Raw genomic sequence first — 19,354 nt, 5'->3', positions numbered from 1 at the left:
GAAGGGAATTGCTAGGAGCTTTACTTCTGGTTCCGGTGCTTTCACCAATGACTGGAGGTCGGAGAATAGCGACACTTTCGATAACGACGCAAACTCGGAATATGGGACCCGTGTCCACGAATAAATGTGAATGATACTGTGCCTTTCCTTCCCTTTAGACCATTTTTATACCATTAAGACCAACTCGGGAAGGGAATTGCTAGGAGCTTTACTTCTGGTTCCGGTGCTTTCACCAATGACTGGAGGTCGGAGAATAGCGACACTTTCGATAACGACGCAAACTCGGAATATGGGACCCGTGTCCACGAATAAATGTGAATGATACTGTGCCTTTCCTTCCCTTTAGACCATTTTTATACCATTAAGACCAACTCGGGAAGGGAATTGCTAGGAGCTTTACTTCTGGTTCCGGTGCTTTCACCAATGACTGGAGGTCGGAGAATAGCGACACTTTCGATAATGACGCAAACTCGGAATATGGGACCCGTGTCCACGGATAAATGTGAATGATACTGTGCCTTTCCTTCCCTTTAGACCATTTTTATACCATTAAGACCAACTCGGGAAGGGAATTGCTAGGAGCTTTACTTCTGGTTCCGGTGCTTTCACCAATGACTGGAGGTCGGAGAATAGCGACACTTTCGATAACGACGCAAACTCGGAATATGGGACCCGTGTCCACGGATAAATGTGAATGATACTGTGCCTTTCCTTCCCTTTAGACCATTTTTATACCATTAAGACCAACTCGGGAAGGGAATTGCTAGGAGCTTTACTTCTGGTTCCGGTGCTTTCACCAGTGACTGGAGGTCGGAGAATAGCGACACTTTCGATAACGACGCAAACTCGGAATATGGGACCCGTGTCCACGAATAAATGTGAATGATACTGTGCCTTTCCTTCCCTTTAGACCATTTTTATACCATTAAAACCAACTCGGGAAGGGAATTGCTAGGAGCTTTACTTCTGGTTCCGGTGCTTTCACCAATGACTGGAGGTCGGAGAATAGCGACACTTTCGATAACGACGCAAACTCGGAATATGGGACCCGTGTCCACGGATAAATGTGAATGATACTGTGCCTTTCCTTCCCTTTAGACCATTTTTATACCATTAAGACCAACTCGGGAAGGGAATTGCTAGGAGCTTTACTTCTGGTTCCGGTGCTTTCACCAATGACTGGAGGTCGGAGAATAGCGACACTTTCGATAACGACGCAAACTCGGAATATGGGACCCGTGTCCACGAATAAATGTGAATGATACTGTGCCTTTCCTTCCCTTTAGACCATTTTTATACCATTAAGACCAACTCGGGAAGGGAATTGCTAGGAGCTTTACTTCTGGTTCCGGTGCTTTCACCAATGACTGGAGGTCGGAGAATAGCGACACTTTCGATAATGACGCAAACTCGGAATATGGGACCCGTGTCCACGGATAAATGTGAATGATACTGTGCCTTTCCTTCCCTTTAGACCATTTTTATACCATTAAGACCAACTCGGGAAGGGAATTGCTAGGAGCTTTACTTCTGGTTCCGGTGCTTTCACCAATGACTGGAGGTCGGAGAATAGCGACACTTTCGATAACGACGCAAACTCGGAATATGGGACCCGTGTCCACGGATAAATGTGAATGATACTGTGCCTTTCCTTCCCTTTAGACCATTTTTATACCATTAAGACCAACTCGGGAAGGGAATTGCTAGGAGCTTTACTTCTGGTTCCGGTGCTTTCACCAGTGACTGGAGGTCGGAGAATAGCGACACTTTCGATAACGACGCAAACTCGGAATATGGGACCCGTGTCCACGAATAAATGTGAATGATACTGTGCCTTTCCTTCCCTTTAGACCATTTTTATACCATTAAAACCAACTCGGGAAGGGAATTGCTAGGAGCTTTACTTCTGGTTCCGGTGCTTTCACCAATGACTGGAGGTCGGAGAATAGCGACACTTTCGATAACGACGCAAACTCGGAATATGGGACCCGTGTCCACGGATAAATGTGAATGATACTGTGCCTTTCCTTCCCTTTAGACCATTTTTATACCATTAAGACCAACTCGGGAAGGGAATTGCTAGGAGCTTTACTTCTGGTTCCGGTGCTTTCACCAATGACTGGAGGTCGGAGAATAGCGACACTTTCGATAACGACGCAAACTCGGAATATGGGACCTGTGTCCACGGATAAATGTGAATGATACTGTGCCTTTCCTTCCCTTTAGACCATTTTTATACCATTAAGACCAACTCGGGAAGGGAATTGCTAGGAGCTTTACTTCTGGTTCCGGTGCTTTCACCAATGACTGGAGGTCGGAGAATAGCGACACTTTCGATAACGACGCAAACTCGGAATATGGGACCCGTGTCCACGGATAAATGTGAATGATACTGTGCCTTTCCTTCCCTTTAGACCATTTTTATACCATTAAGACCAACTCGGGAAGGGAATTGCTAGGAGCTTTACTTCTGGTTCCGGTGCTTTCACCAATGACTGGAGGTCGGAGAATAGCGACACTTTCGATAACGACGCAAACTCGGAATATGGGACCTGTGTCCACGGATAAATGTGAATGATACTGTGCCTTTCCTTCCCTTTAGACCATTTTTATACCATTAAGACCAACTCGGGAAGGGAATTGCTAGGAGCTTTACTTCTGGTTCCGGTGCTTTCACCAATGACTGGAGGTCGGAGAATAGCGACACTTTCGATAACGACGCAAACTCGGAATATGGGACCTGTGTCCACGGATAAATGTGAATGATACTGTGCCTTTCCTTCCCTTTAGACCATTTTTATACCATTAAGACCAACTCGGGAAGGGAATTGCTAGGAGCTTTACTTCTGGTTCCGGTGCTTTCACCAATGACTGGAGGTCGGAGAATAGCGACACTTTCGATAACGACGCAAACTCGGAATATGGGACCCGTGTCCACGAATAAATGTGAATGATACTGTGCCTTTCCTTCCCTTTAGACCATTTTTAAACCATTAAGACCAACTCGGGAAGGGAATTGCTAGGAGCTTTACTTCTGGTTCCGGTGCTTTCACCAATGACTGGAGGTCGGAGAATAGCGACACTTTCGATAACGACGCAAACTCGGAATATGGGACCCGTGTCCACGAATAAATGTGAATGATACTGTGCCTTTCCTTTCCTTTAGACCATTTTTATACCATTAAGACCAACTCGGGAAGGGAATTGCTAGGAGCTTTACTTCTGGTTCCGGTGCTTTCACCAATGACTGGAGGTCGGAGAATATCGACACTTTCGATAACGACGCAAACTCGGAATATGGGACCCGTGTCCACGAATAAATGTGAATGATACTGTGCCTTTCCTTCCCTTTAGACCATTTTTTAAACCATTAAGACCAACTCGGGAAGGGAATTGCTAGGAGCTTTACTTCTGGTTCCGGTGCTTTCACCAATGACTGGAGGTCGGAGAATAGCGACACTTTCGATAACGACGCAAACTCGGAATATGGGACCCGTGTGCACGAATAAATGTGAATGGTACTGTGCCTTTCCTTCCCTTTAGACCATTTTTAAACCATTAAGACCAACTCGGGAAGGGAATTGCTAGGAGCTTTACTTCTGGTTCCGGTGCTTTCACCAATGACTGGAGGTCGGAGAATAGCGACACTTTCGATAACGACGCAAACTCGGAATATGGGACCCGTGTCCACGGATAAATGTGAATGATATGTGCCTTTCCTTCCCTTTAGACCATTTTTATACCATTAAGACCAACTCGGGAAGGGAATTGCTAGGAGCTTTACTTCTGGTTCCGGTGCTTTCACCAATGACTGGAGGTCGGAGAATAGCGACACTTTCGATAACGACGCAAACTCGGAATATGGGACCCGTGTCCACGGATAAATGTGAATGATATGTGCCTTTCCTTCCCTTTAGACCATTTTTATACCATTAAGACCAACTCGGGAAGGGAATTGCTAGGAGCTTTACTTCTGGTTCCGGTGCTTTCACCAATGACTGGAGGTCGGAGAATAGCGACACTTTCGATAACGATGCAAACTCGGAATATGGGACCCGCGCCCACGGATAAATGTGAATGATATGTGCCTTTCCTTCCCTTTAGACCATTTTTATACCATTAAGACCAACTCGGGAAGGGAATTGCTAGGAGCTTTACTTCTGGTTCCGGTGCTTTCACCAATGACTGGAGGTCGGAGAATAGCGACACTTTCGATAACGACGCAAACTCGGAATATGGGACCCGTGTCCACGGATAAATGTGAATGATACTGCGCCTTTCCTTCCCTTTAGACCATTTTTATACCATTAAGACCAACTTGGGAAGGGAATTGCTAGGAGCTTTATTTCTTCGTGCTAAGAGTGTACCTCTCAGAGTTCGTAAACGACGTATGACAAAATAAACATTTCATCCCCGGCGTGTACAGAATGAAATGTTTAAAAAACATTACCACAGATAGAAATGATAGAACTGACAGTAAATTTTACAGCAACTATATGCGTCTGTGAGCCTGGTAGAAACGAAATATACCGCTGCGGCCTAAACTGGCACCGGATTCAGCATTTAGTATGTGGCAACGATTGTGGTTGTCGAAATTCAATGCGTCAGAGTTATGAACGCTATCGCACAAGTAGCGCTCGTCCATGTGATGCTGTTGCGATTTCTTAGCCGTGGAGGGCGGCTATCGAATACTACGCTAGCCTTCCCCAGCCCTTTGCATGGGGGAGGGGGGGGGAGAGTTTTGTGCGTGGATCTGTAATATTGACATATTTCTTTAAATTTGTAAGCTGGGTTGAAATCACAATCCTGGTCCACGTCAGGTCCCGTGGGAAGTGCCCGGAGAGAGAACGCGCGGGCGGCGGCGTCGGCTGCCTCATTCCCATGGAGACCTTGGTGACCTGGAGCCCAAACGAGAGATCGGTACGCGGGATCCGAATCTCGACTACAATTTTCGTAGATGCGGTAAGCTATAGGAGCAGTCCGACAAGCCCCTCGCGACTCGGTTATTATGTATTTGGAGGAGGAGTCAGAGGCTGCGAGGTCGATGGCAACCTCTTCTGCGTGGGTTGGTGACTGGGCCTTGAACGTACGGCCGTATACTCTTTTGCCATTGTGGATGACCGCGGCTGTGTACCAACCCCTAGGGCTCGGGCCGGAGACGTCCATGTAGAAAACTCCGGTCCAAGGCTTCCGCCCGCGCCAGGCGCCGCCCATTATGGTCCTCTTTGGACATGCTGGCGGGGAGAGGCCGCGCATGGATGGCGCGCCTTCATTTTTCGGGAATGCGACATCTCTGCTTTGCGAGTTGGATGTGTTGGATGTGAAGTCGGGCAAGAAGACGGCGACCCGACTCTGTCTTCGTCAGACGCGTGTACTGATTGGTGAGATGGGCCTCCCGAAGCTTCTTGAAAGTATTCACCACACCCAACGCCATGAGACGGATGGCAGAGGTGGAGACCGGGAGGTCCAGTGCTCGTTTCATTATTTTACGGAGGATAACTTCAAGAGTATCCTCCTCCTGTTCCCGAAGGTGGAGGTAGGGGAGTCGAATACAAGATTCGACTGGTCACGAATCGCGTTCGCCAGCCGCAAGGCGTCCTTACATCGTAACCCACCGCGCTTGTTTGAAACCCGGCGGACCATGTAGCCCACCTGGTCCGCCATTTGCTGGAACTTGGTGAGTATTGTGTCGAATTGTCGCTGGTTGTGTATAAAGAGTCCAAGAACTGATTTCCTTAGATTCTTAAAGGGACCGCTTTGCAAGGAGAGATTGATTTGAGTCGAGCATGAGCGCGAGGGGCGCAGATGCACGAATTTAGATTTCTGAGGTGAGCATTGGAGACCGCAACCGTGGGCATAGCGGTCCACTACGCTAGCAGCCGTTCGCAGGCTGGTCTTTATGTCCCCAGACGCCCTTGCGTGGCGCAGAGGGTGATGTCGTCGGCGTACAGCGCGTGCTGCACCTCTTCGACCGCACCCAACAGAGCAGGTAAGCGCATCATTGCAACGTTGAATAGTGAAAGGGGACAGCACTGCGCCTTGAGGAGTGCCCCTCATGCCGCGCAAGAAAGGTCCGTGTTTTTGATCCTGTATACGATATAAGACAGTGTCCGTGAGAAATTGTTGGATGTAGTTGAAAGTGTTCGTACAGTGCGTTTGACTCAAGTGCGTGAGTATGACCTCGTGTGTTACATGGTAGAACGCCCCTTTGAGATCTAGGGCGAGGACGATTTTGTTGTTTCTTGTGCATGTGATGGGGTTCAGTATTTCGCGGTCGAGTTGGAGCAGGGCATCTTGTACGAATCTGTGTGGGCGAAATCCGAACATGGTGTCCGCGAAAGTGTTGTGTTGTTCAAGGTACTCAGACAGCCGATTCCGCACCAACGTCTCCATTAATTTGCCCACATACGAGGTGAGAAAGGTGGGTCGGAGGTTGGCTGTGTCGACTGGTTTCCCGGCTTTGGGAATAAAATTGTCGAGATACGTCTTCCATTCAATGGGAAGGGGGTTTCCTCCGTCCAGATCGCATTGATATAGTCAAGAAGGTTCTGGTGCGTCGTGTCAGAGAGGTTCGCCAGAAGTTTGACGGTGACTTTGTCCCTGCCCGGCACAGTGCCCTTGTAGAGATTGCCAGGCAGGGGCTACCGCGGCCGCATTTATTTTAGGAGAAGCTGAAGAGGTGACGACGGCAGCGTCCGGCCGAGGCGAAGGTCGCGAGCGTTCCTCAGCTCTCGTGCCGGTGCTGCTTCCTTCTCTTCGGCATGTGCCGGACGCATGCCACGTGAGTCACTACACCCTTCTTCATTTTAGCCAGACTGGCCCGCAGATCGTGGAGCCGGAATGGGTTATCCAACTCAGTTTTCCCTGCCTGCATAGGAATAGGCCGATCCGCGGAGGTCCTGAATTGTGCACAAGTAGCGATCGCGTAGCGTGACTGCCAGCTGCATTGTTTCCTTGGAATGAGTGCATGGCTTTGTGTAAGTGTTTCTCCGTTTCCGTGCGTGTCTGTGTTTGATTGATGAGGGCTTGGAAGAGCCGCTACGTGTTGCGGCTCGACATTTGCCTCGCCGCCGTATTGCAACGGTCCACCCAGTTGGAGTCAGAGTTGGGCCGCGTACTAAGCTGCCTGCCGGGTGAGATCTGCAGTGCGCGCTTTGAGCTTGTTTAGCGGACAGGGAACTAACTCGCGGTATTACATAATGTACCACATCCGACTCTGGACAGAGAATACACGGGGATAGGTTACGCCAAGCCCTAAATGCCTAATAAATACCTAATAATAAGAAATACCTAAGACAGAATATCGAACCACCATCGCCGTAGCTTAGTAGAACACCGCATGCGATGTTCCGGGGCTGATGCTTCGGGTCCAACTGGCAGCATGTTTTTTTTTCTCTACTTTGTAATCTTCGTGATTAGGCTATTATTTCAAGTTAACAAAAATATATCCCCTATGCTTTCCGTGGTGGCGGCGGCTTTTAGCTCTTTATAAATATCTCATGGCAATCCTGGTAGAACGAGAGGAAGAAGATGGTTTACACGGTATGAAGGAGCACTGAACAAAGGTAAAGGAGGGACGCCTCAGTTCGCAGGTCGAGGCAACGTCTCAACAAGTGGACTTGTCTTCGTCCAGACGAAGACAAGTCCACTTGTCGAAACGTTGGCTCGACCTGCGAACTGCGAAACCTTTACCCTTGTTGAGTGCTCCTTCATATTCACATTTCTTTGCCGAGAAAGCCAGATGGGCCCACATCCGAGTATATTCACTAGAAACTGAGAAAGGAAAAAGCAGGACAGTGCATCATCAGTAAGGCAGCGAAGCGAAGCTTGCGCCTTTTATTCCTGGAAATTCACGCTTCCGCCAGCTACTGCTGAGCTTTCACGAAAGCAGCGTTGAAGCCCTCCAGGAAGGTCATGTAGTGGAGGTAGTACTCGACCCAGTAGGCAAACATATCCCGCACCTTCCTCTGGAACAGCCTCTCTTTCGTGTCGACCAGCTTGTCATGCCAGGTGACGGTGGAGTTGGTGAAGACCATGTCTTCGATATCGATCATGCCCAAATGGATCCTCGTGACTCGGAAATAGCCGTCTCCTGTGACAAGGAGTCCAATCAGATGGTGATAGCTATAGGCTACTCTTCTCAGAAATGAAACTACCAACAGTATGTTAGTTGTAATTGCCCTGGGGCAGTAGACCCTCCGATAATAAATTAGTAAGAATACGTGATGCAGCTCCCCATAGCAGGTTATCTTCACTACCAGATGCTTAGAGGCGTCTCTAGAAGAGATATTGTTGTCGAGCTAAAAGAACGCATAAACTGGCCGTCTCGCAAAAATATGCTCGGCGTGAGTAAAAGCGGGAGAGAAGAATCATTTGCCATCTATCACATGCCAAGATAAACTACGCCAAACTAGTGCTCTCGCATGTTGTACTAGATTTAGCGACATAAACATCTGAAATAATTTTCAGCTTGTAATCTTTTACGTCTTACACCACCCAGCTAACAAAACATGCCCCAAAAGTGGTTATATTTTGCGTGGCAGTAGAAAAGTTAGCATACATATTAACATATCAACCTCGAGAAGATAGCAAGAAAGAAGTGAAATCCGAGTCGCACTCATTACATTACTCATGACATGAAAGCTGTGCGCATGAACATGATTACACTTGCAGTAGCGTGAAATCCTACTTGCAGCGATACTCAGCGGCCCCTTCCACACACCCGGACAAAAGGAAGGCAGTGAAAGAAGGGGGCACCAAAATAGAATATTTACACCACGTTGCAATAAACAGCCGTCGCGTATCGCCACATGTAGGTTTCGAGGTTATAAGCCAGGCGCTTCGCTCACGCTCATAAGCATGCAATAGACTGTACCCCGGCCTTAACCTTAGGGTCGTGTTGGGGGAGTCAGACCCCCACCAGGGGTGGAAAGGGGGTGGCTAAACCCTGGCCCTACGAGGCTGAGAATGGTAGGCACCCGCCGTTTGCGGCGGGGGCTAGCCTGCAATCGGTGGTTTTACCTGCTGTAGGCTGTAATTGTACCCGCCACCGCTTCAGTGGCGGGCGACGGCTGGTTCGACGCACGCCTTACTCTCTCCCTCTCCTTTTTCTTCCTTTCTCCTTTTTTTTCTTCCTTTCTTTATTTTCTCCACTGTCCGCACGAGGCAGCGGAGGTTGCTAAGCTGCAGAGCCAGTAGCAGGCCCGTGCATTTTCCTTTCCTTCTTCCCACACTCGCAACAACACCAGACCCCCACCAGTATTTGAAACAGATCTGAAACCCCTCGAACTCGAATGTTGGTGCTGAACGAGTTTGAAGCAGCGAACATTTTCTTTAACTCTTCTTAGCAGTGCTTTTTGAAACATTTTCCCGTCCTTTCGAAATTTAAGCAGTGATATTATGCAGAATCATGCTTTCTTAAAGCCGAAATGAACAAGTTTATAAGTAGGTCTCACTGAACAAGAGCTGAGAAACTGATGCATAACAGGCAAGAATTCTACGTAGACGTGTCTTATACAATGACATATATAATCACTGCTGTAACTGGGGGGGGGGGGGGGGGGCTTCTAATACGAGACTTTAGAGAACTACAGCATAAATTCATTTCGCACAAATGAAACGTATTCCGGGGCAGTTGCCTAACCCTGCGACCCCGATATGAAAATGGAGGCTTGCCATAGGACCATCGTATAAAAGTACGCTTAGAAAAATTTTATACACCCAAAAAGTTCCCAGTACATAGGATTATAAGGTTATAAAAAAGATTCAGCGTCGTTAATCCTTACGGAGGTCTCTCTCTAGGCAGAACGCCGTGGTTCCTTTGGCCACGGTGGCATTCACCGTTCCGGCTTCAATGCGCTGAGGCGGGTTCAGGAGCTGCTGGTACGCCTTCAGGCTGGAGTTTTTGACGCCCACCCACCAGCTGTAGTGGATGCCGAGTCCCGAGAAGCCCACATCACACTTGGCGACGTTCTTGTCATCTGGCTTGTAGACGCAGTCGCCGACGCGGTGGAATCCACCGCGCAGGCCCGAGATGTGGCCTCCATAGAACACTGGCCAGAACCACCACGTGCGAACCCAGATGTGGAAGCCTTTCACCTTCTCTATGCGTGAGCCGCAGCCCAATTCCTGGCATAAGCCGTCCTGGAAAACACTGTCCACTTGCTCGTTAATGGATGGAGCCACGATGATGGTGCCGGCAGCTGCGTGATCGTAGTGCACAGAAAAAATTAAAGAGCACTACAGAACCTGCATTGGAGTAATGCGAAAGCACGGATGCTGCTGTTGGTTGCTTAATGCACTTCTTGTTTACCATTTTAGTCTTTGGTACTTTCAAATTGCGCTCCAATTCCTTCCTATGCCCTTTTTTTGGCTCTTCTACCGGTTGCGTAACGTCACATCCTTGAAGTCATATCCACAACGGCACCCTTCTCTTTCCGCTTTCACTCCCACCTCCTTCCTTTCCTTACGGCGTGGTTCAGGTGTCCGCAGAACCATGTGGGAGATACTGCACCTTTCCTATCATATGAACCAGTTATTATAATTAATTTCCTAATTACTTTATTGGCCTAATTACTTTTTCGTCATCCTCTATCGATTGACACCACTCATTAACTTCTACCATTTCTCAATTACTCACAACTGCTGCGGACACGATTTTGCGGACACGATTTTGCGGACACGATTTTGCGGTCAGAAATCTGCGAACATAGCGAAGTAATAAATAAGACGATGTGTACATCGATAGACCTGCGCTCGCACCGCTGCTGCGTCGCATACGTTAATTGCAAAAACGTTGTAACAGGTTCAACGCTGCCTGCCCTTTAACGCCAGTGGTGGGCAGGACATCCTTAACGTTGCATCGCATTGACTGCAATGGAATGTTGTTATGGCTATGTATTAGTGCGCTGCAGACGGCTTGGGAAATATTGTCGGGAAGCACTGACGTTTTCCTGCCAGTCCCGGATTTAGCATGTGCGCGCGAAGCTAATGTTATTGCTTGAAAGAATGGTGTCATGAAAAAGCCCCGTCTAAGGACTAGGAAACAAACGGGCCGCTCCCTATCGGGATGTGGCGCAGCCACGGTAAGGGTCGTCGTGTTCGCAATAGCAGGATGCAACTTAAAAACAACAGCACTTGCTATGGGCAACGATATCCTGCGTGTATATTACTCCAGTCAACAGTAAACGGGGTAGTTTTTGATATTTGACTATACTAAAGCCAGAAGTGTCGAATTTGTCGAACTTATTATTTAGTGTGATAGTTAGAGTTTCATTTAGATAATCAGAAATGCGTTAACTGCGGACTGCCTTCTGTCATGGATGAATTGTGTGTGGCTTTTACTGCTGACTTGTGCTCTATCAAACATCCTTAACCATCACTGCAGCTTGCGACCTGCAGTGATGGTCCCAAACTTAAAGCGAATAATGCCAGAGATCTGTGTGCGTCGGCGTCAAGCTGCCTGTAAAATACTGCAAATATGTGCGGGGCCGTCATACGAGGGGCCGTCAGTGGATACGCCGAAGTTGATCCAGGAATGAGGACAGCATGTCCTCTGGGCGAAGTATGCCTTTGGAATGGAAAGAAAGGGATAGGTACATTGAAGAAGTGAGAAGCGCGCCTCACGCCGTTGATATATTCATTGTACTTTTGTCGTATGCATAAGCGTCGCCACTCAGGACTTGAATGAAGGTGGCCCCCGAACCAGGAAAAAAAAATGTCTAGATTATAGATACACGGGAAAGTGCACTTCGACTCGGCGAACGAATTGCGGAGCCTATTCATTGCAAATCTTGCCGCATGCATTAGCAGGTGCATTTTGTGGATGAGGCTGTATATTGCATTTATGGTATTGGGCCTATTTTGCACTGAGCGGGGGAGAGGAAGAGAAGGGCATAAGTTGGAGTTCAAAGGCGCAAGAGCGACTGCAGCCAAACTGTAACAAAACCAATACGTACGCATCTCAGGTATAATATATGAAATGGGATGCAGTGGTGAGCACAGGGAGTGAGCACGGGGAGTGAGACTATCTGCAAAGGTTCTGCCGTTATATACAACGAAGGCCATCTGATAGGTTTGGCGAACATTTGCCCTAAGGAAGAACTGGATGCTAAACCATTGCCATGTGTCCAGCACACGCGTTCGTATGAAGGGAAGCTGCAAAATCTTATGTTTCCAAGAGGAGGCAAAGTAGCATAGCAATAGGCATCGTCCACAGTTAAAGAGCGCGAAGAATTGCGCCGATTTCTCGCGCAACTGGAGCACCAAGTTAGCCATCGAAAAATGGAAGACGAGTAACATCAGAGGCTGGCAAAATGTTGCCGTGTTTTCTCTCTTTTATTCTGAACACAAAAGTTACTACGCGCTACATATCCTCACAGCTAATATGAAAGGCACGTGCCTTAGCAGTCCTCTGACATTGGAGGTGGTGGTGAACTCTTTTATGCGAAGCATATTAACGTAGGTTTCGGGCCTTCGCGCGACGCCCGGCGGTGGCCACCATTGACCCTGAAGTGGGGTCACGTGACATGACGTTACGTGATGACGTCACACCGGCTGAAGATGGGGCCTCATATCGCGCCGTCGGACGTCGCCCGGCGGAGGCCTCCACGCTTCGGTTCGCGCCGTCGCGCGCGACGCGGCGGCGGCGCCACCATCGCTGCATCACGTGATATGTGACGTCACGCCAGGGATGAAGCGGCGCGCGCCCGCCGTCGCGTCAGTCTCTGTGCCCGCAACCGCGCCAGCGTCTTTGCGCCGGGCGTCTATGCGTAAGTGACGTGCAAACCAAGAGTCATGCATTTACGGACCATAAGAGTGCGTTTGTCGGGCTGCAAAGAATAAAGTACGACGATTAACCTAAAACCACGTCTCCGTTACTTAGCCCCATCCACATTGAGGCAGCTGCTTAACATGCTTCGCGTCCACTGGGCTTAACCTTGATAATCCTCCAATTTTTATTTCGCCCAAAAACAGGGGACCAGTCAAAGGACTGGTTGCGCTGGCTTAGAGGAGGTCGGCGGGGATCCCTTGGGATGCCGCGGCCCGCGTACCCTTCACGGATGCTTCGCAAGGCGAATGTCATGTGTCCCCTTAGGGCTTAGTTGAATTGTAGCGCCAGCACGTGCTAGCGTTGAGAAAGCGACGAAGTGTGCAGTAATGCCTGAAATCAATCATTGTGTTTGTCGACATGCAATTATACATCAAAAACTTTCTCTCCTGCCCAATTCTTTGCTGATCCCCCTGAATGGGTATGTGTCATATGTTATTTGGTGAACAACAACAACTACGCTCTCTGCTGCTGAGTGGAGCTGACGTGCCAGTCAGCTGGCTGCCGCATTTCCTCCAGACATCGTATATAGGGCGGCCTCCACCTATACCTACATGGACAACTCTCCACAAAGACATGCCTTAGCATCGATTACGCTGTAATCGCCGTAATTCTTGCCATAGATACAGGATTTCAAAACTTTGCGAAACGTCAGTTTGGAAGTACATAACACGAGATACCTTCCATTGATTACTTTTCATCGTCTGTTGTGAGGGGGAGTGGAGCTTGCGGGTAGCGCTTCGATTTATTTTTTTTTTCCCTGCGTGGCGGCTAACGTTGCCGGCTTTAACATGTCCGGAGAGCCAGGAGGGGTAGGGCGAGATCTAATTGATCAAGAACTCGAAGTCGTGACGGCGTAGGCCCAGTATATAAAGGAATCCCCTAGCGTATAGTATAGATTAGCGAGATGTGAGTAACTGGTCATTAGTTATTGGGATTAGGGATTGGCAGTCACCATCTCTGGTGCGCTTATCTTGCATCGCGACATTTGACCCCGTTCAACCTCCTATTCTGCGCGCAGTTTGCTTTCCCCTCGAACAGCTTAGAAGTTAGGTGATCATGAAAGCGCCGATGCAGTTGTGGAAATCGCAAAACAAGGAAAGCTTATCATATACAACTGATGCTGCTAAACTTACCATTGGCCGCCACGGCGATCACCAGAAGGAAGGAGAACATCCCCATCATTCTTGATGTCAGCTCACCTGTCAAGGCAATGCGTACATGTACAAACAGATTAAGGTCAGCTTAATACCGGCATGTATTCGACAAATTTCACTTAACCAATTTCTAACGTTTGGATTTGCAGTACGTAAAAACTACGGCTACGCGTTTTCAGAAGCTGGACACAGTACTGCAGCTCCGTCGCGGCGCTCCTGTGTGGTGTGTTTCATGTGTATTTATTAAAATTGTCACAGTGTGTTGAAATATATTGTTGTAATGTGATGTATGCTTATAATAGAATTACCTCAACATTTTTAGACCAAACAGGGGGAGTACTGGTTTTAACTGTTGCTTATGTGCGCTTAAAGGTATTCTGCTACCTTTTTATACGCATCTAGTAGCTTACAGATATGAATGTACTTTCAGTAATGTGTCAAAAATCCTACAACATATGGTGTGGGGATGCAAGGGATCACATTGTATCATAAGCACCAAGTACCTAACCGAACAGCAGTGGGAGACCAAGCTGTTAAGCACCAGTCTCATCGGCAAGTCTAGAGAGATGGATCGGGTTCCTGGACTAATGGAGGCTGTCCACTTAAAGCGAATATTTCACGCTTGCTTTGAAGAAAAGGTTTCGCCCTGACGTGGGCGGTTGCCGGAAAGCAGCGCTGAAAATGACAACCGCCTCTCTGGCTCACTTGCTTTAATAGAGTGTGTTTTGGGCTGCGTTTAGCTCTTCGCCCCAATTCGTGGTCTAGAGCGTGCGTGTAAGCTGCCGGTTGCGAAAGGTATGATCACACGAATCTACTTTAAACGAAGCGGAGACTTCAATTTTGGTGGCCACGCCTTCGCTGGCTGCAGCTCAGATGCTTCAGAATTAGATGGCAGATGCTGCGGTAGGAAGTTTGTTTCTTCCTTTGTGTTATTTCTGTTACTGGAATGCATTAAGAAGAATCAGGGTACATCAAACTCGGAAGGAAACGTGAATTAGGTCAATATATCGATAGTTAGACATATAAACAATGAAAAGCGATCCGCGCATCTGTAACCAAGCACAAATACGATGAACGCAAGTAGTGACCCGCTTCTTGCAGCGACGTGCCGCCCACCGGTATTTGTAATCCTAGCGCGTTTCGCAACAAAATCACAGAGAAATAAAAATTCTCTTTTATTCACATAAGATGTATTCCTCTTACCAATACACTATAACCAGCATAACTGCTAAAGCAAATGATTCCGTTACGCCTTCGCTCTTGATACGAGCAAAGAGCGCCAGGCGGCAGCCGCTGCACTCAACTGTATACGTCACGTTGTCTATCCCGCTGGACAGCGATATGCCGTGGAAGTGCTCGAGACTGAAGGCGACCATCAAGCACACCCCATGTTACTACAGTCAAGCATTTCCGCCAACACGTCTCCGTGCGCGAAAAGTGATCCAAAAGAGAAGTTAGCAGAAGCACCACTCGTCACGGTTCGCAGTTCTATATATTGGACAACTGGCGGAATTGCAGTTTTGTATTGCACGACTTTCTGTCGTGTCAGAGGGCAAGCTGTTCTCTTCGCTCTGCAACTCTCAGGGCCACTGAATTGCGCGTGGGACCTTAGGCCGAGAGACACTGTAGTGGGAATTTCGACCACCTGGATTCAAGGTCAGTCACCAGGCTCCATAAATTTCGACTAACGGGGTTCTTCGATGCACTGGCCACGTGACTAGGCGGAGTATAACATGTTTCGCTAGCGCTTGGTTGTTCAGTCTCACCGTGTATGAGGTGCGTACCGTTCCAAGTGCGTCAGTGCTTCGGCGCAGGTGAGAGGCTGATGTGTAGCCAAGCTTAACAGAGCTTACTCTCGGATAACTATGTTTAACCGGGATAAAAGTCCGCATTTTTTATACTCGCACTATTTTAATGTTCGTGCCTTGATGTGGTTCACCTTCGCGTCCGCACAGAGGCCTCACGTCGATTAAATGAATGGTAACCCACTTGGCTTAAACTGTAATCTGCATACACTGCTACGCACTGCTTGTATTGCACACAAGGGCCGCATGCTCCACGAATGATCCAATCATTCTGAAGAATATTATGCACGATATAATTAGGCTTCACGCGCATGCTCACTAAATCTAAGACTTATTCATCTCACATAATCAAACAGGCTCTTCCATATCTAGCAAGGATTTTTTTAATCTCCATCGTGCTTGCAACTGAATATGTTCCGGAGAAAAAAAAACAAGAGACTAAAATGACTAAAGTTATCGGAACCTTAAAAGGTACAATATCACACTGCAATAAGAGCAACGGGAGCGTTCATGGACTGTCGACGAATCGTTGTCTTATTTTCGTTAGCTTGCCTCTCTCGTTCGTTCGTAGTACCCGAGAAGAAAAGTCTGCCCCATGCCCCTGGATCAAGCACCTTTGTGGACTTTGCACTACTGTGTGGAAGACACGGAACTATAGCAGCGAATGCGATCACAATAGAGAACGTCACTTAAGCAAAACCACTACACGTCTGAGTGAAGCGACGTGACTACGTAGGAGCAAATGTTTAGGTTGCTGTCATGTATTTTGAGAAGTTTGATTTTGTAGCATGCGTACATAAGCATTCTCTCTGTGTTGTGGTTGCGGAAAATTTAAGAATCAAGGTCAATGACGCCTTGCACACCTTCAAGCGAGTGTAAAAGAAATTTAACATACTCTTCTGGCGGCTTAAGTGGATGAATGCGAAATATACAAGTCCAGCGGGTGAAATACCTTGTAGCGAGTTTTTCGACATGTACTAAATTTCTATCTGCTATCATTGTATTCGGTGCGTGGGCACGTATTCGGCGTATAAATTGCCAAGGTCCACGCAGCATCTGCGAGCTGCATTCATCGAAACCTTGGTTCGAAAGTGTAGAATTGCCGGTGCTTACACAGTTTGTTTGAATCCTTGTCGCAAGCTAGCCTCCTTCTTGACTCATACAAAACGTATGCATGTTACACAACGAGAAATCGTACGGCGCCATCCAGAAGGCTGTACGGCAAACGGTCGCGTAAGAACTTTAATAACAATATTGTGAAAACTGGCGCCACATGTAGGTCGGTCAGTGGCACGTATATATTGCCGCTAGACCTTGTAATCTATTTGTTAGTGCCGACAGCCACTGACATATGGCTTCATTTTGCTTGTACAGTCGCGAGCTCTATGAATCGGAACTCGTGAGCGCGTGGCAGATAATAGCCCCGTCCAGAACAAGCAGCGTTGGAAATGAAATGGAGAGAGCGGTGCTCAATCCGTGCACTGCAAGCAACGTGTATATCGGCGGCTAAAAATCAGCTCCGTCGTCCTGCTCTAAACTTATATCACCGCTCGCTTGGCGCAAAATCGGGACACTTTTTTTTGACGCTTGGCGCAGCGATTCCCCTTTCGATGTAGCCTCTTAAAAATAACTACGATGCGGATTCATTCATTGACATGCACATGGGCCGTCCTTTAAGAAAACTGAGCTAAATTTACTTTAGTACTAAATAAGCTGGCGCTCTGCGTGCCGTGCCGCTCCGTTAGACGACTTCTAGTACATCAAAGAAACGGACGCCTTTAGTAAAGCAGACGATAGAAGTTAATACATTCGTTGCCGTTCATGTTCATTTCTTTGTTTTTATTGGAAAGCGTCGAATCAACGTGCTTCTTTCCTTCACTATCAGTTGTCAAGATTTTGCTGAAGTGAGCAGTGACCTTTATCAGCAGCACGACACTGCACTGATTTTAGCGGCCGATGCAAAAACTGCATAGTGCGCGGCGTGCGGCGTGCAGACGGACCAGCAGTGCTCTCATTTTCAACGTCGCCGTAGCGCTTCGCCAGTTGTTCTGGATGAGGCTGTCTGCCACGCGTTCCCGCGTTCCCTTTCATAAAGTCCACGACTGTACAGCTTAGACCTGTCTCGCGCTCTTTATTTACACTGTCTGCAATAGACTAAACACGAATAATCACAATATTTGTTGCTCAAGGCGCGCCGATACATGTCACGAACGATCGCAGCAAGGCCCAACGGTTTTGGCGTGGTTCCAGTTGCTCTAGCTTCCTTTGGGTGAGTTCACCGAGATGTTTCTTTGCCAACTTTAAATTAAGCGCTACTGAATGCAGTGGGCATTCGTAGTTTTTGCTGCTATCGCCTCCGCCGAGTTGCTTACTTCTTTTGCAGGCTCAAGTCACGATATAATGTTGCTTTCAGACCAACCCTAGTCTCTCCGTTTGTTGCATTTGGTATTGCCGCCCCCACGTGAAAATGTAGACAAACGACATCATATCACGGAATAGTTGAGGGGGTCTCGGTAGTGGATAAGCCCGGATGCATTTAGAGATGCTCGGGTTGCTGCGTGCATCACATAGCGCTTGATGACGTCACTATTTCTTATGTCATCGCTGTGATTTTTATGGCCAGCTTGTAAACGCGAACAATGAACGCCGTAATGGAGCGTATAAGGCTGTCGCATTAAAGAGGACGCAATAGCCAACACTTGCTGCACAACGAGCTGCTATAGGGACTCACTGGAACACGCCCCCGTGAGCAAGAAAACAAGATATGTAACAGGTCGCTGGCTTTGCTCCCGACGTTTCTCTCTGATACCTTCCTCTTAATTTCGCCGCATTGGCTACGCTGACATAAACAGACAAAAATATTTTGCTCGTTTGGGTGGTATTTGTTCCTAAACCGCACTTTATCCCAAACCAATGCAGATACGTACTCCAGCGTGTTGTTACTTTGTACTCGTCGCTTCCCGCTATTGACGAATACTGGCATTTCCGCGCAAATCAAAGCTTCTGTAGCTCAGACTGGCTTTAGTGTTCTGCCGCCACTACTCGCTACTCGATCCTGGACCTCGCTCGTGCAATTGTATGTACCGCGCTATGAAGGATGAGGCGTTTTCACTTACCTTTTTCTGTCGCTCGCGGTCCGCTCCGCAACACTTCTAGACACGCACTGTGCCGCTGCGCTAAGTTACAGCTAAGAAAAGCGTGATAGATGTCACGCCTGCGCAGAGAGCTGCGAAGAGAGGATTGGGCGGAGAAACCGCTGTTAGGGCTGCTCGAGATCGTGATGACGCTAATATATATTTTTTTGTGTGCTATATTGATTTAGGTAACCCGAATCTTATCGAATTGCGATTCCACAGCACTCCGAAACATCAGCGCGCGCAACCTGTCTTGAGTGAATATTATCAGAATTGCCTGGCGGTGTCTTTTCGTTACGGTATGTAAACGCACAACACGCTTTTCTTGTCAGTTGTATTAGTTTTATAGTAGTCAGCGAGATATTGTCCTTGTTCCCTGCCTAGTTTCATTGCGAGTTCAGCGTTTCGTTGCTTAGTACTGTTGCTTAT

At 48.0% G+C, this 19,354-nt stretch overlaps 1 protein-coding gene across 1 annotated transcript; it reads right to left on the bottom strand.

Annotated features, from left to right (window-relative positions):
• Nucleotides 1-7,804: 7,804 nt before the first annotated feature.
• On the bottom strand, nucleotides 7,805-19,005 carry LOC146198650 (uncharacterized). The gene is made up of 4 exons (XM_084592626.1): nucleotides 18,908-19,005; nucleotides 13,966-14,031; nucleotides 9,786-10,202; nucleotides 7,805-8,092 (listed from the first exon to the last, which is right to left on the bottom strand). Exons 2-4 carry the CDS (start codon nucleotides 14,012-14,014, stop codon nucleotides 7,866-7,868), a joined length of 693 nt encoding a protein of 230 aa, XP_084448752.1. The 5' UTR covers nucleotides 14,015-14,031; nucleotides 18,908-19,005; the 3' UTR covers nucleotides 7,805-7,865.
• Nucleotides 19,006-19,354: the final 349 nt, after the last annotated feature.

Source organism: Amblyomma maculatum, chromosome 2, assembly GCF_055883805.1.
Source record: "Amblyomma maculatum isolate TAMU_Amacu chromosome 2, ASM5588380v1, whole genome shotgun sequence".
NCBI lineage: Eukaryota > Metazoa > Arthropoda > Arachnida > Ixodida > Ixodidae > Amblyomma > Amblyomma maculatum.
This window is presented reverse-complemented; position numbering and strand designations above follow the sequence as displayed.

Coding starts and splice junctions, on each gene's coding strand:
- LOC146198650 (XM_084592626.1), bottom strand. CDS start 14,014: ATGATGGGGATGTTCTCCTTCCTTCTGGTGATCGCCGTGGCGGCCAAT. Junction 10,203..13,965: donor GATCGCCGTGGCGGCCAATG/GTAAGTTTAGCA, acceptor ACGATCACGCAG/CTGCCGGCACCATCATCGTG. Junction 8,093..9,785: donor CTGCCTAGAGAGAGACCTCC/GTAAGGATTAAC, acceptor TCCTTGTCACAG/GAGACGGCTATTTCCGAGTC.